The sequence below is a fragment of the Tympanuchus pallidicinctus genome, unplaced genomic scaffold (genome assembly GCF_026119805.1).
Source record: "Tympanuchus pallidicinctus isolate F22 unplaced genomic scaffold, pur_lepc_1.0 scaffold22, whole genome shotgun sequence".
Classification (NCBI taxonomy): Eukaryota; Metazoa; Chordata; class Aves; order Galliformes; family Phasianidae; genus Tympanuchus; species Tympanuchus pallidicinctus.
In genome coordinates this window covers 13,808,491-13,823,740 of record NW_026294739.1, presented here as the reverse complement: position 1 = coordinate 13,823,740, position 15,250 = coordinate 13,808,491, and the positions used below count along the sequence as shown (strand labels likewise).

Below are 15,250 nucleotides of genomic sequence, written 5' to 3'. Positions count from 1 at the left end.
GCAGTCAAATTCAAATAGACTGCATCTAATCCCAAAACTACTAATGCAATTATATTGGGAAAGAAAAGAAGTTTTATGTTTAGTTTGCCCTTCTACCTTTCCCACTGATGTGACAGAAATAAACCGAAAGAAACTTAAAAAAAGGGGAAATTTTCAGTTGATGCCAACATTGCCCCAGCAACAGGATTTTGGGGTAAGATGGAAAGCGGTGTGGGGTTGGTCTCTGCTGATTTCAACCTGCAGCAAGCAGCACAGTAGAAATAATCCTTCTAGCAGATCTCTTGCCATCCCCACCATGGACTTGCTGTCTTCCTGTTATGTCTGCTTCATAGTGTAGAAGTTGTAGTGACTTGGTATGTAAAGCAAAAATCGAATCCCCAGCTACTGTGGATCTGCTAGCAGAAAATGAAGCTTGGGTGCGGCTGTGCTAGAAAAAGTTGTTTTCCAAGTTTTTGTTACTTAGAAGAAAGGGCTCACATCATATTTAAGAACTGTATTGCTGCAAACCCTTTTGAGTTCAGATAAAGCCGTTGCTGCAAGTCTTGGGTCTTAAGAGTGTTGATAATTGATTTTGGAAGGGATCACCAGAGGTCATCTGGGCCAAACCTTTGCTCAAAGCAGGGAGGACTCTGAATTTCAATCTGGTGTTCTGAAAGATCCCATGAAAATTGATTGAAGCTGTTAAACCAGAGTGAGATGATACTAGATTATATGATTCGAGGAATAATTCAGTGCAGACAGTGCTGTAACTGGGTTTCTTTCACCTTTAATTCCTCTGATTACATTAGTGATGTCCCACAGCAGGAAGCTGGTGAATGCTTTCAGCCCTATTTAACTGAAGTAGAGACTTCAATTTATTTTGATTTCATTTTATTTTGAGGAATTTGAGCTGCAGATACAAAACTCAGTCTGATCCAAGCAATTGGAAGAAACTTCAGTGCTGGGGGGAGAGAAAGGTTTAAATTTACTTCAGCTGATACCTTCTGTAAATGGCAGTGCAAAACATCAACAAATATCCAGAAGTGGTGCAAAATGTATGTGAGCAAGAAGCTTAGTCTCAGGGAGTGTCTGCCATGAGGGGTTGGAGTCTGTGTGCATTAAGTCTTTACGTATAATCAAGAAGGCAATCACTGGGCTCAGCCATCTCTTAGCTGCTCCAGGTCAGTTCAACCCTGTACAACAATCCCAGTGCTGGGAGTTTTCTTGTGGCTTTGAGGTTCTCCTGGTTGCTGATGCGATGTCTGAGGACCCGAGTCAGTTTGCTGCTGGGAGGTTCTGAGGGAGGAGTGGAGCTTCTTGGGGCTGGTTAATATTGCAGGTCTTAAATGTTGAGAGATGTTGTGCAGATCAGCAAGAATTAGGGGAGTTTAAAAGGGATCATGGTTTCCCCAAATCACATAATTTCCCCTATGATGTAAAATTGATGAAGATAAATAGTTCCATATGGGAAAGACATCCCAAGGGACCTCGGGCTGAGTTTGTAAGTAGCTATGGTGCTTCCTTTGTTTGGTTAAGGACCTCTAATGAGACCAGAATTTTGACATTATATCCTCTTTTGGATGCCACAAGAAGCCGGAATGCTTCATGGCTAGAGATCAGTGGTCCTAAGTGGAGAAATAAATTCACTTAACGTTCAAAGTGGAATGATGCCAAGGGAAACAAGCAGCTTTAGGAATTTATAAAGAGCAAATCTCTCTGGTCAGCCTCAATTACTGCTTTGGGCTAATTAGTGAAGTGGAGGTGATAAGGACAAAGCAAAGAACTGTAATTTAGCACAGCATTTGGGCCCTGCTTGTGGGAATTTCAGGAAGAAAAGAAAAAAAGACAAGCGTAAGTTAGAAACATCCACTTTTTTTGGATTGCATCTCTCACCAAAAGGGGCAAAATGGGGCACGGTTTTGCCCCAGGAAGTGTGTCCCCTCGGTTTAGTATGAGAAACTCAGCTGGAAAATGAAGTCTCTTCAAGTCCTGTTGTGTTGATAGAAGAGAAAGGAGAGTGGGGAGATGACAGCCTGCCTTTCTACACATGACTCTTTTAATCCATGAGATGAGCTCTCTCTATCCCGGGAAGGTGTCTTGGTTCTGTCCCTCATAGTACCAGAAAGAAGATACTGGAGGGCTTCCAGCTGCACTCTGTGTCTGCAAAAAAAATCTCTGTATCTTGTCAGCCCTGTGGCCTTCAGACTGATGGTAACTGCATGGGGGGTACAGAGAATCTGAACCAAGCTAGCAGATTAGGAAAAAGTAGGATTGAAGACAGAGCAGACTGTCTGGAAGAACAGACTGTTGTTGCTCATTTTATGTTAAGCACTGTTGCTACCCACTATGAAGCATTAGCTTAATTAACTCGGGGACAAATTCTTCTGTCTTGGCAAAGTCCATCAACATCCAAGGAGTATTTCGTCCGTGTTATAAATATGAAAATGAAATGAAGATTTATTTGGGTACAATCTAATCATGGAAAAGCCTGTCTCAGAGATGAATGTACTAACAACTTTAGATAGACAAATGGGTACTCTACCCTTTCATTGTTTCTGATATGAGGCTAAATTGACTCGGGAGCCTCTTTGTGTTACCTTTGCTTCTCAAAGGTGAGTGACATCCTATGATTAAAAGCAAAATAACCCAAGTACTTTTGCAAGTCTTTAAAAACAAACAAAAAAACCCAACAGACTTGTCAGGCTTTTATTACTTTCTGGTGTTATCTTCTATTGAAATTCCTAGTCTGATGATTTTAGATGGTGCAGTTTCATCATGGGACTCCAGTTCCTCTGCTGTCATGTGTTCCTTTATGGTTGGGATTTTTCTGGACTTATGGCATTAAGATTATCCTAATGATAGAATCAGAGCACATGGTTTTCCTTATTTACGCAGTGTGATTCTACTCTTTGCTCTCAATGTTATTTATCATGGTTAGTTTGGTCTGATACTCTATCTCCAAAAGTAGGCAATGACTAATGCTTCCAAGGAAGGAAGGATAACAGAACCTCAGGCAGCCACAGCTGAAGTTGGTATAGTTCTTGTCTTTGATGTTATTCATCCTATTACTCTTCCCATGATAAGTTTCCATTCTTGAGAAAATGGTCAAATGGTAGCATCCATCACCTCACTAAAGGTTGCTGAAAAATTGAAGAGAGTTCAGAGTAAGTATATAGGAGTGAATCAAGAGAAGTCTGTTCTAACCAGTGAGTTTAATTGATACTTAATTTAAATGTTGTGATTTGATTTCATCAAAGACCTGGATGTGTTCTGTGAGGACCTGCGTGTGGAAGGGGGGTAGGAGTGTAGCAAAAACCAGTGCTTGGAGGTGGAGCTAGCTAAATTTAAGCCAGACATAAAGGAGAATCCATAATATTGGCGCTTGATTGCTTGCCCATATAGTTTACTGAGTGCAGCAGTGGATTCTCCATTACATGCTTTTTTTCAGAAAGATTCAATCCCCTGCATTGCATTGCTTGGGACCTTTTACCCTAGGCACAAAGTCACATGCCCTTAAAAGAAGAAAAGTGTTGGGGAGAGATCAGAACAAACCCAGAAGTTCAGCTTCAGCTGTTAAAAAGAGATCTATTCATTTTCACTTTTTATGATCTTGTGTAGTTAGGCTAAATTTAATTGAGGCTGGGGAGCTGGGGCTGGAAGAGATCAGGAAAAGGGAACTTGTTGAAAACATTGTCAAGGCACATATAGCAAAAACGAGTGACAGCAAATGCATGACAGAAAATGAGAGGAGGAGAAAGAGGAAGAGAAAAGGCTAACGGGAAACAATTAGAAAACCCCACCGCCACTGACACAAATGTGTTAGAGGGTAGCCAAGATGAAGCTGCATGCCAGCCTACAGTTAGCAACTGAGTTACTGCAGTGTGGTCTTATATTCCCAAACTGCCCATAAGAGAACTGCTCTTTAAGCTCGTTCATGAGATGCCACAGTGTCATCAACTGTCCCAGCACTGTGTGGCCTGGCTGCTGGAGCAGATAGCCCTGGTTTATGCATCTCTCAGCCCATCCCTGCCTCGTGGCAGACCGTAAGGGGACCAAGGCGTGTTGCCTGTGAGGTGGCTAAGGACAAATAAGGAGCTGCCAGAAGGGGTGATGATAATCTTGCTAGTGCTTTTTGTTTTGAATCAGTGTGGAGGTAACGCCTGTGCTCTGAAGGAGCTTTGTGCAGTGGGATGGTCTTTCGCATGAAATAGCAAACCAGGGGCTGAAAACTTGTCAGAATAAAACTCCAAGATGCTTGTAGCAATGGGCAAGATACAGCGATCTTTAAATATAATAAGAGAGCAAAGTGTCCTGTTTAACTCTTAAGGCTGAGTGCCCACACTGCCTTCTGCTCTTAAGCCTAGATAGTTGCCTGAGACTTATTGTCATGTGTTACATTTTTGAATGATGTGAGAGGAAGAGGTGGCCAGGTAGGTGAATTTTAGTGTTTTGGTGGTGTTTTCTGTGTCTGGTGAGGCTGGTGTTGGTAATGAGAAATACCAGGCAGTGGGAGCGCAGTCCATCCTGCCTGTCGTGGCTGGTTTTCTCTACAGCCCTGCGGGGCAGACTTGCCTTTCACTTCTTCCTTTCAGAATGATGCTCTGCTCTGTCAGTGTGAAGTCAGCTGGCAGCCGTGTTTGAGAGGGTGGTAAGATCTGTCCTTGCACCTTGGCCTTGGATGCTCGTCTGTCTGCAGGGTGCTCCTGCCACAGTCTTCATTTGTAGCCAGCCCCTCCATGCTGGTCCCAGTGGTTCCTTTCACTGGTATCACATGTCCAATGCAATGGGCTCATCCTTCAGCAGAAGGGATTGCAAAGTCTGTGACCTTCAGCAGCCACACTGCCTGGTGGGGAAGTGCTGAGGCATGTGGCAGTTCCTCTGGCACACAAAGAGCAGTGGAGGTAGAAGAGGACCACAAACCGCCCGTCTCCTAGTTTTGGGACAGACATGAGGACTGGCTTTTCTTTGCAGTCTTTAAGTACAATTGAATCCTCCAGTAAGAAGGTTGTTACCTGGAGGTAACTTACTGGGCTGGAAGAGGCACACACTGTATACGTCAGTTTTAACAAGCACTGCTGATAGCTGGAGGTACCATTTCCACCTTGCCACATGGAGACCTTGCTCCTTCCCCACCTCTGTCCCCACTGACTCAGCACTACTGTCTAATAGCAGATTGCTAGGACAAGGCTGTCCATATCAGAATCCATCAGACTACCTTCTCTGTTCTATATCCAAAAGCCTTATCTGCTTGTTCAATACAAGACTCACCTGATTTTTCTCCACCATAAAGCTTATAGAACTGAGATGCTTTGCAAGGCAGGATGAGCTGGCAAACCAGATCTTCACCCAAGTCCCAATTACTTGGTCCTGACATTTCCAGTAACATCTGGTCTCAGACTACGAGAAAGGGGAAACAAAAGGGATCTCTACTTGTTTGTTTTTCTCTAGACAGACTTACGTTGTCAAATGTGCTTTTCTCCTGCCTAAATATTCCGTGTAATATAGGGGACAGTTGCTTTTTTTCTGAGAACATGTGTGCGTGGAAATGTTAGCTTTGTGGCACCATGAGTATGCCCAGGTTGATGGGACATGCTCTTGTAGATGCATTGCTGCTTATTATCAGCGAGAAGGCATTTGGTCTCCATGTTTGACGGTTGGTGGCAAAGGTGATGATATCAGTCATGCACCTGCTTGCAGGTTTTAAGCACTGACCTTTATAGCTGTCTACACGTGGCTATACTTTTCAGCTTTGGAAATGCCTTCTCTTGAGACATTCAAATAGATGGCTGTGTGCCTGGCCGCAGAGCTGTATCAGAATAGTTTGAGAGCTGTAGAGCTGTGAGGCTTGGTAATGATTTCAGTCTGAGGGGGTGTCCACCAGCCAGAGGCCGCCCTTCATCTGCCCTCATTTGTTTTCCCAATCTGACCTCAGAGAGCTGTGTGCACCCACTGGTAAATCCCGGTGCTGCTCTGCTCAGGCAGCAGTAAGAGTTTCTCTTTGTAAGTCCGGTGGTGCCTTTGCTTTGCCCGACTGGAGCTGCCCAGCTGGGACTGCCTCTGTGCAACAGCAGTCAGCTAATGTCTGCCCAAGCCCAGTGCTCTCTCTTGCACCAATCCTTTTCCAAGCTTTCTGATGTAAAGAAATCTTTCCAGGTCAAGTCCCAGCTGCTTCTGGTTTCCAGAACCCTGAGGTGTGCTGACACCAAAGCAGAGCATGGACAGACACTTGAGGGCTCCAAAATTAGCAGTAGCTTTTGTCCATGCAGGGTCTTCACTTCCTTACTGCAGCTCAGAACCTGCGTAGGGAGGTAACGTGGTGCTGCTGTAGGACCATTGCTGCTACCCAACAGCTATGGCTGGTGTGTGGTGGAGAGCGCTTGTTTGTTGCGGTTCAGCCCATTATGAACAGGTTTTCTTTATGGGAAACATTTTCAGCAGCGTCTGAGTCCAGTTCTCAAAAGTGATGTAGGCTGTTAAGAGACCAAAGCCAAGATCTTCATAAATAAGTAATGGTTTGGGCTGCCTTTGTTTTCTGTTACACAAGTGGAGATGTCTAAAAGGAGCCTGGTTGTCAGTGGTTGTGGAATTCTGGCATTTTTTCAAAATTGACGTGCTTTTAAAATACCTTAATCTGGGCATTCAGAAATGGAGGCATCAAGGAAGATTAGCTGCTTTTGAAATCCTTTTTCTTTAAAGTTTAAGTGAAAGACAGTGGAATTTGGGGCCATAAATGTCATGTTGAGAAATGCTAAAGGTTATATTTTGGAAGCGTGTGTCTGCCCACCTGTAATGGCACTTGTTCCCAGAGCAACCGCGCTGCTGTACATTAATGTACTCACCAAATCCTAGCAGGAGGAAGTCAAATCTATGACTGTCTTGCTGAACAGGCAACAGGAGTGATAAGCTTCTCTGGTGCATTGGTCTGCCTCAACTTCAACAGTTTGAAGAGGAAAATAACAACACTTTAGCAGACACCAGAACAAACTGATCAGTGATTTCAACCAGCTGGGCAAAGAAAGACAAGTTTGTATCTGAATTCTCATGAAATGGTTTTGTGGTTGCAATTTAGTAAGTCATCTAGGGGGTTTACAGCTGCTGGTCCCCCAGCCTGAATTCCTAATGTACGTGCGGTTCTTGTTTTCCTCTCAGATTTGAACCATGTCCCACCCGTCCTGGCTGCCGCCCAAGAGTACCAACGAGCCTGTTGGTCACGTTACAGCAAGGATGGAGACCACTCATGCCTTTGGGACTCCCAGCATCTCCGTGTCCACCCAACAGACGCCAAAGAAGTTTGCACCCGTTGTTGCCCCCAAACCAAAGTACAACCCATACAAGCAACCAGGAGGTGATGGTGAGTATGTTTGTGGGGTTTTTTTGTTTGTTTGTTTCATTGGTGTGTGGTTTTTTTTTTTTTAGGAAGGATCCACAGAAGTCGTATTCAGGGATATTGACCTCTAACACAAACTGTGTTTGACAAACTCTTGGTTCATGAGTTTGTGGGATCAAATCAATCAATAAGAATGTGAAAGAACCTTGTACCCTCTGGCAAGCTGTCCTCTTGAATGGTGCAGGGCTAGGGGAGAGCAGGGGGACAGCAGTTCCTTTGTTTTTATTGTAAGCAAGTCTGATATTTTTCCAGGAGTTTTGCTTGTTTCATGTCTGCCTGTACACATCAATCCAAGAAGCTGGAGCTTGAACACCCTTTTCAGTGTTGTTTTTCTTTTGCACCAGCACAATGGGACTTCTCTACAAACATGGGACTGAGCTGGGGATGTGGTAGAGATGGATGGATTTGGCAGAGTGTGTCTCAACATGTTTTGTCTCTTGCCTGTTGGTTTGATTCAGTTTTACTGTTTCTCCTCTGTTGTGGCAGGCTCTTGAATATGAGGTGAATTAGTGGCATAACTATGTAGATATTTATGCGACCATTGCAGTAGCCTCTGAAGATGTTCTGTCAGTGGAACAAAAGCTTTCCAGTCACCGTGCACTGGCCTCACTTTGTCTCCTGCTTTTAAAGTCCAACTCTCTTCATGCAGTTGAGCAGCAAGTGTAGGAGTTGGGTTCCTGTTCTGTAGACACATGGAAAAAGGGATAAACTTGGGTATTGTACTCAAGACTTGGCTCCATTGTACTCAAGAAAATTGCCAAATCAGCTTTTGATTTTCAGTTGTGGCTGTTCTTCTTTGTACCATCTTCACTTTTCCCTCTTTTGTATTGAGTGTAATAAGGCAAAAGTTGTCTGTAATTTTTTTCCCCTTTTTCTACTTTTTTCAGAATGTGTGCAGGAAGGCTACATGATAATGGAAAGGAGAAAGAAAAACAGCAATATATTAAATCTCTCATTTAAGCAATTTTCTAAAGTTAAGGACATCTAGTAGGAAGTTGGAGAAGACTCACTAGTGTTTCATTTTTTTTTTTCCTCTGCCACTCTTAACTTCAGAGAATTCGTAACGAAAAAAGAAAATGTGTTGGAGGGGAAAACTCAGTCATATGCACCTGTTCTGTTGCCTTCAGTAACAAAACATTAGCAAGGAAGATGGAGGGAAAGACATTTGGAATTAAAAAAAGTAAAAATAATCCATTTCTGAATTGCGATGGAAATGTCACTTTCAAGTCAAGTGGGAAATTTTTATTTTTTAAATTCTTCTACAATTTAAGATAATAATGAAAAGTGACACTTTGGTTCCTCAGGAAAACTGTTGTTGATCAGCCAGAAATGTCACTATGCTTTAATTGTTGATGCTTTAATTGCTATAGATCTGATTATAAGTGACTCAGGAACATCCCAACAACCTTCTAAAAAATTCTTTGCTCCTTGGAGCTGGGGGAAAGAGATGTCCTCTAAGCAGCACCCCGTACTGCAGACTGAGGAAGGTAGATGAGCCTCACCAGCATTTCTTGAGCAATGCACAGAATGCAGTCCTGCAAGCATGTGAACATTGCTGGGTCTGATGGAAACGGAGACATTTGGGGAACTTATGGAGGGCCTCTGCAGATTCTGGACTTTTAGAGATGCCATCATCATCTGATGGGCTTGCAAGAAATAAGGGATAGTGGAGACTTGATCAGGGATTGGCTTAGTGATGTGACAGTGTACCAGCAGCTTAGGCTAATCCATTTTCAGAAGGTGACACACTGCTGGTCAGTGTCAGCAGCTGGTGCAAAGCCATTAGCTCGACCATATATAACCCTGAGAACATGAGGCTTCCGGGATCTGGCAGGTGAGGCAAGAAAATATTTAGCCCACCATGCCTCATTCACTTTTTATGGCTCTGTTCTCTCCTCCAGGCTCCCTGCTTGTTTCTTCAGTGACCTCCGTTGTTTGACAGAACAGAACTTTGAAATGAGTTAGAAATGGTTAAAAGAAATTAAAGTTAAAAACAAAAGCTGTGACAGGCGGCAGTTTGTAAAGCAGGAGCGTTTTAATGTGCTGGAAGCAGTCAGGGCGTGCGTGGTTTAGACCAGCTAAGTGAGCAATTTTCTCGGTGGTGCTGGTCCCCCTCCTTGCTGTTTGCCACGCTGCCTTGCTGAGACTCGTTTTGAGCTGGATTTGTCAACTCATCAGGGCAGAGACCATGTCTTGCTGTCGCAGGGATCTGTTTGGGGGCCTTGGGGTATGCCTGCAGCAGTAATAATAACAAATAAGAACGCAGCCCTGATTAATGTGCTGCACGGGTTTCTGCCGCCCAGCTAGCTGGAGAAGCTGGTGCAGCTGTGTTTTTATGGACCAGACTTCCACGTGCTGCAGTCTGGTCTTGATTTCTGGAGGATTTAGCACTAGCCTTCCCTGTCGCAGCACCTCATGGAGGATTAACCTTGTTCACCTCAAATGCTCCTTCCCTGGCGCGCTGCTGTGCTGGGGTCTGTACCTCCTGCCCTGGTATAGCCTTTCTCTTTGGAGACAGGGATGAGTTTCTGTGCCGGGGTCTCAGAGCCAAGCAGGAGCTCTGCTGGCATGGCAGCGTGCTGGGGCTCATCTGCTCCCTGCTCTGTCCATATGGTCCCTTGCTGCTGAGCTGTACTTCTGATTCCTCCCTGACACTTTGGGAAGGGAGATGCTTTGCTCCCCCACCTCTCAGCCCTCTGCACATCACAATGCTCAAATCACTGTGTGCTCTTTTTCTGTGAGAGGAGTCGCTGCTGTAAGTCCAACCCAAGGGTACAAACTCTGCTGTTCAACATGGACTCAATCCTGGGAAGTCTTAGCACTGTGATCCCTTCTGGCCTGCACAGCTCCATATTTACCCCACAGATGGAGGAGAGCTGTTTGAGCTAGCAGAATGTGGTTTTGTACAAGAAAAAAAAGTGTCTGTGGGAAGGAAACAGCAAATGAGCTAGGCTGGAAATGAAAATTCGGTATCCAGACATTCAAGCAGTGGCTTTAAAAAAGCCACTGGGTGGGAACATTGGGGTGAAGGATGATTTTTTGATGGAGCATCCTTGGATGTGTTTGCAAACAGGAAAACATCTGTCTATGCTGAGGCAAGATGAGTCCTGAGATGAGTGAGACATCATCCTGCCATGGGTCCTGGCAGTCCGTACCTCTCCTTCCCCTCTCAGTGCTCATGTGTGCTTAGTACTGCGTGCTTCCTCCCCCCATTCCTCAGCAGACCCCATCCAGCAATATGCACAGCAGGTGGTGACTGCAGAGCTGTGCTGTCAGTTCAGGTGGGCTCTCCTTCACTGAGCGTTGAGCTAAGAGTGCAAAGAGAGAGTAGAAGGCTCTTCTCCAGTTTCTTTAAAAGCATTGCCCTTCCTCTTTTCCCTCCCAATTATTTTTCTCCTGCTTTCCAGTTTTTGCACTAAAATTGGTATTTCAGTGCTGGCGGGAGCTCACATGCTCCATGGCATGGGGAGGAGGGCTGGCAGGAGCTCTGAAACGAGTGCTGCTGGGATGCTGCCAGGGCCAGGGCTTGTGAGGCCAGAACTAGGGGTTTTCAAAACCATACTGAAGTCTATTGTCAGCCTTGGATTCTCAGAAAATCCTGACTTGGATCTCCTCGGGTCATTGAATGGCTCGAGTGCAGTGAGAGTGTCAGGCTTTGTGGTGTGATTTGTCTTTGGTTTGCATCCTTTGAGTTTCAAGCTGGTTTTCATAACCTCAGGAGCTCTTTTCCCCCTTGCCCTCCTCTCCCAGTACAATCCGCTGGACATGAAGCAGTGCAAGGAGTAGCGTGGTGCTGATGCAAATCAAGCCCATGGGCTGTGACTGCTGGGAACACCTAGAGAAAGCCAGAAGGGGAACACAGTGGGCACATTGCTGGGGAGGAGCAGTAAGTGACAGTAAAGCCTGTGGATTTGTGGAGAGGGCAATGCACTGAGGAAGGAACATCACCAAGGCCATAGCAGCTAATGGAGCATCTATACCTTGGCATGAAAAATGCCACCTGGCTGAGAAACACGGGTGAAGGCTTCCATCTGTTGCCATTTGCTGTCAAAGACAATGAAGCTTCTTGTTTTCTTGCAATATATGGTTTGAATTTTGGTGGGTCCTCTGTGGAGCCAGCAGTTTGACTCAATTGTCCTTGGCTCTTGAACACAAGAACTGTGGAGATGTGGCACTGAAGGACATAGGTTAGAGGGCATTGTGGGGATGGGACTAGATGATCGTAGAGGTTTTTTTCAATCTAATGACATTATGATTCTATGCCTGTGAGTCCCTTCTAACTCAGGATCTTCTATGATTCTATGATATTTCATTCATGGGCATCTGTTGAGGCATATTCCTGAGACATATGCCACAGTGCCAAACCCTGGCCACAAAAGGATGTGCAGACAACATCCCTCTTATGACAACTGTATAGTTTATGGAATTGCACAACATTTGAGCATTTGTCTTTGTCAGCCTTTTAGAGGCTTTGAGGACAGGCTTTGCAAAATTAGCCATTTGATTTTATTCTGTTGACTCCTCCTAAATTCAATATTAGTTAGTGCTGATGATGCCTTTTCCTTGCGATTGCCAACCGTGGTGAACGTAATACCTGCAGAAACAGTTAAAATGGATTCAATCATAAAATCGTTAAGGTTGGAAAAGACTTTTCAGATCACTTAGTCCCGCTGTCTACTTGCCACCAGAACTGCCCACTAACCTGTGCTCTTTAGTACCACATCTCCACAGTTCTTGAACACCTCCAGGGACTGTGATGCCCCTACCACCCTGGGCAGCCTGTGCCAGTGCCCAGCCACTCTTTTGGAGAAGTTTTTCCTGATATCCAACCTGAACCTCCCCTGGTGCAACTTACAGCCATCACCTCTCATCCTGTCACTGTTACCTGGGAACAGAGGCTGACTCCCGTTCCATCACAACCTCCTGTCAGGGATCTGGAGGGAGCAATAAGGTTTTCCCTGAGCCTCCTCCAGTTTCCATAATGGAAACTAATTGAAGAGTCGAGAATTAAAGCAAGCTCTTTCCTTCTGCTTTCTTTCCTTGAAGCACTTTCAGGCATGATGAATGACAGGAGACTCATACACAGGTCTTTGAGATCTTCATGGGTTTGTTTGTTTTGTGGTGGAGGTATTTTTGTTGTTGTTGTTTGTTTGTTTAAATCATCTCTTCTTTCCATCTCCATTAGTTGGAGGAGAGGGCTGCAACTCATGGGGCCAGGCACAGCATCAGGGCTAGCTGCAGGGCAAGATTACATAGTTGACACCATGCTGTGTTCACTTGAACCCGGCTGATGCAGGTTTCCCAGGTCCTGACGCTCTCTGCCCTTTCTTTCTTCATCTGTGTGGAGGCTCCTGAGCTATAGCTAATTTTATTCTGCTGTGTCTGTAAGGGACTGGGAGCATGAGCTATCGTGCTGTTTGTTTTATCTTGTAGGCAGGCATACCTAGTGGGTTTTGTTTACAGCAGCTGCTATCGGTAGCTCTGTCTAATTTTTGAAGCCAGGGTATGGATTTATTGGAATAGACACTCAGTGTTTTAGCTGTGCTGTTCCCTGTTCTGCAATCTTTGACAGTTCATAGAAGCTAAACAGCTCCAGAGTCTGTTCATTACTTGGATGAGAGCCCTGAAAGGATAAATTCAGACTGACTTGGGAGATTCTGCAGGTTTTTTGCTTTTTTCTGGTTGTCTTTGTTAGGCCTGCTGCATAACACAGCAAGAGTAATCCCTGCTGCTGGAAGGCAGAGGCATGCCTGCTCTCCTTCGAGCCACCCGTGAGCTTTGGGGGCATTTTATTGCCTTTTGGTCATCTTTAGCAGGAGGCTCACACTCATGAGCAGCGAGATGGGGGTCAGCCGTGCTTTGGTGGTGTGTTGTGTGTGCTTAATGCCAAGCTAACAGGGGATGATGTGATTTAGCAGCAGTAGAAACAAAGCTGGTTGTCTTGCACGTGGTGTGAGCTGTGCGTGCAGACTGCTGCTGCATCCTGCATAAAGCGTGGGAATATGTTGTTATTTGGTTGTTTTGAGGCTGAACTGGGTCCTGCACATCCCAGAGAGTTTCCAGCGGGACCTGCTGGTCTCTGCATCCAGCTTTGCCACCAGCTGATAAAATCATTGATGATCTGGGGATAAGGCAGCATCTCAGTGATAGGACAAGAAAATAGGCTGAGAAATGCTCAGGCTCTCTTCTGCTCCCATCATGGATTGAGCTTGCAGAGTTGAAAAACGTTGTGGGAATAAAGAGGTATACCGCTGCTGTGGCAAATCATCGTGACTGCCTAAGCACAGCCCCCACGTTGGTGCTTGTTTTTTAAAGAAAGCTTTTTTGAAATGAGCATTATAAAGTTTTAAAGCCCTTCTAAATCCTTGCTCTCCTTCTGTGTGTTTCTTGCGCTGAACGAAGTGAACCAGATGAAGCAATGCTTTATTCATTAGTGTCAGAACTGCATCATCCACAGGCACTTACAGAATACAGCCAGGGAAAATGAACTTGAGATTCCAGGCCTCTTCTTGGTTTGCTACCCATTCTACAAGAGCATTTAAAGGACAAACCGAGCCCCAAAGCCTGCAGAACACGTGGGAAGTGGGGGCTCCCTCACTAAAGGGAGGTTCCTCACCAGGGGGCTGTTGAGAACCAGTTTGGAGCTGCCTTTCGGAAGTCTCCATTGATTTCTCTCTAATGACATCCTCCTCCCTGATGGTTAAGAGCCAAGTGAAACCAATTTGAAACTAGTGGTGGTTCTCATTTGTTTAAATTGCCCTGAACAAGCCGAGCTGTGCTGAAACTATGCTCCATAGCTTGCAGCATGTCAGTGCTGCTTAGATGGGGTCCTCCATGTAGGCATCCCTTTCTGGTGTCCTTCTGCTTCTTTGCCTTGGTTCTTCTCTTACCACTTATGTGTAGAACTAAATGGAGGCACAGTGTTCTGATGGGTGTCCGCAGCACTGTGACCAATTTCAGGGCTCATCATGATGGCAGGTGTCAATAAGGCACCTCTGCGTGGGCCCTGCTGTTGTGGTTGCATTCATCTCACCAGAAGTTACTGCTTGGGCTGGACTGTGGTGTCTGAGTCTGCTTTTGTGTTGTTTGTTTTGTTTGTTGGAGACAAACACGGAGGTCTGTGCTCCTGGCTTTGCTCTCAGGATGAACATTATTTTTTTTTAAATACCCCCTCTAATAATGGCGCTGGGAAAAATGCAAAGAGAAGAGATGCATAAAGACTGTTATTGAACCAGTATACTTACCTGTAGTTCTCAAAATGTCAAATCAAGCCACCAGGTTTTATTAACAATGTTTTGTTAGAATTACAAATATTAAACTTTCAGAGGCTTTGGAACATATTGCTACTTATTTGGGAACTGCTTGAAGTAATACACAGCCTCGTTTTTCATTCTGGTGAGTGAACTTGTATTTTCTTTGTTATTTGGTATCATAAAGCAAACACTGCTCCTCAGCAGGTAGATTTTTCTTTTTTTCTGCCATGCCTATTTTTTTTCTCTCTTTCTTTTCCTCCTGTCTGTCCTTTCAAGATACTATATTTAATTTTTCCACTTCATTATTTCAAACATTGAATAGTGATTCATCTTTGCAGTGGCCTGTTCTGTAAACCAATAGTTTACAACCACAATAGTTTGGGCAGAATAAAGCAAAAGGGCGAAAAAAGGAAGGAAAAAAAAAAAAAAGACGACAGATCTGACATACACTGGATTGGGAAGAAGCCATTTTTTTATAACTCAGATTGCAAACATCTGTCATTGACTCTATCAAACCTACTTTTTAAAAGATAATATTCGATCTCTGTACAGTTCTAAGGGGCTATGGTGCCCAAAGTGAGAGAGCAGTGTTAATGCTGAAATAGTTTGAATTTGAGCAAGCAGCACTTGT

General features: G+C 44.6%; 1 protein-coding gene across 7 annotated transcripts in view; it reads left to right on the top strand.

The window, feature by feature from the left end:
* The window catches only part of LPP (LIM domain containing preferred translocation partner in lipoma), a 310,262-nt gene that overhangs the window by 103,524 nt on the left and 191,488 nt on the right, over positions 1-15,250 (top strand). For all 7 annotated transcript variants that reach the window (XM_052686960.1, XM_052686961.1, XM_052686957.1 and 4 more), the window contains one exon: positions 7,129-7,330. In XM_052686960.1, coding sequence (XP_052542920.1) covers positions 7,138-7,330 — 193 coding nt within the window. In that variant the 5' untranslated portion in view covers positions 7,129-7,137. The remainder of the gene's footprint in view (positions 1-7,128; positions 7,331-15,250) is intronic.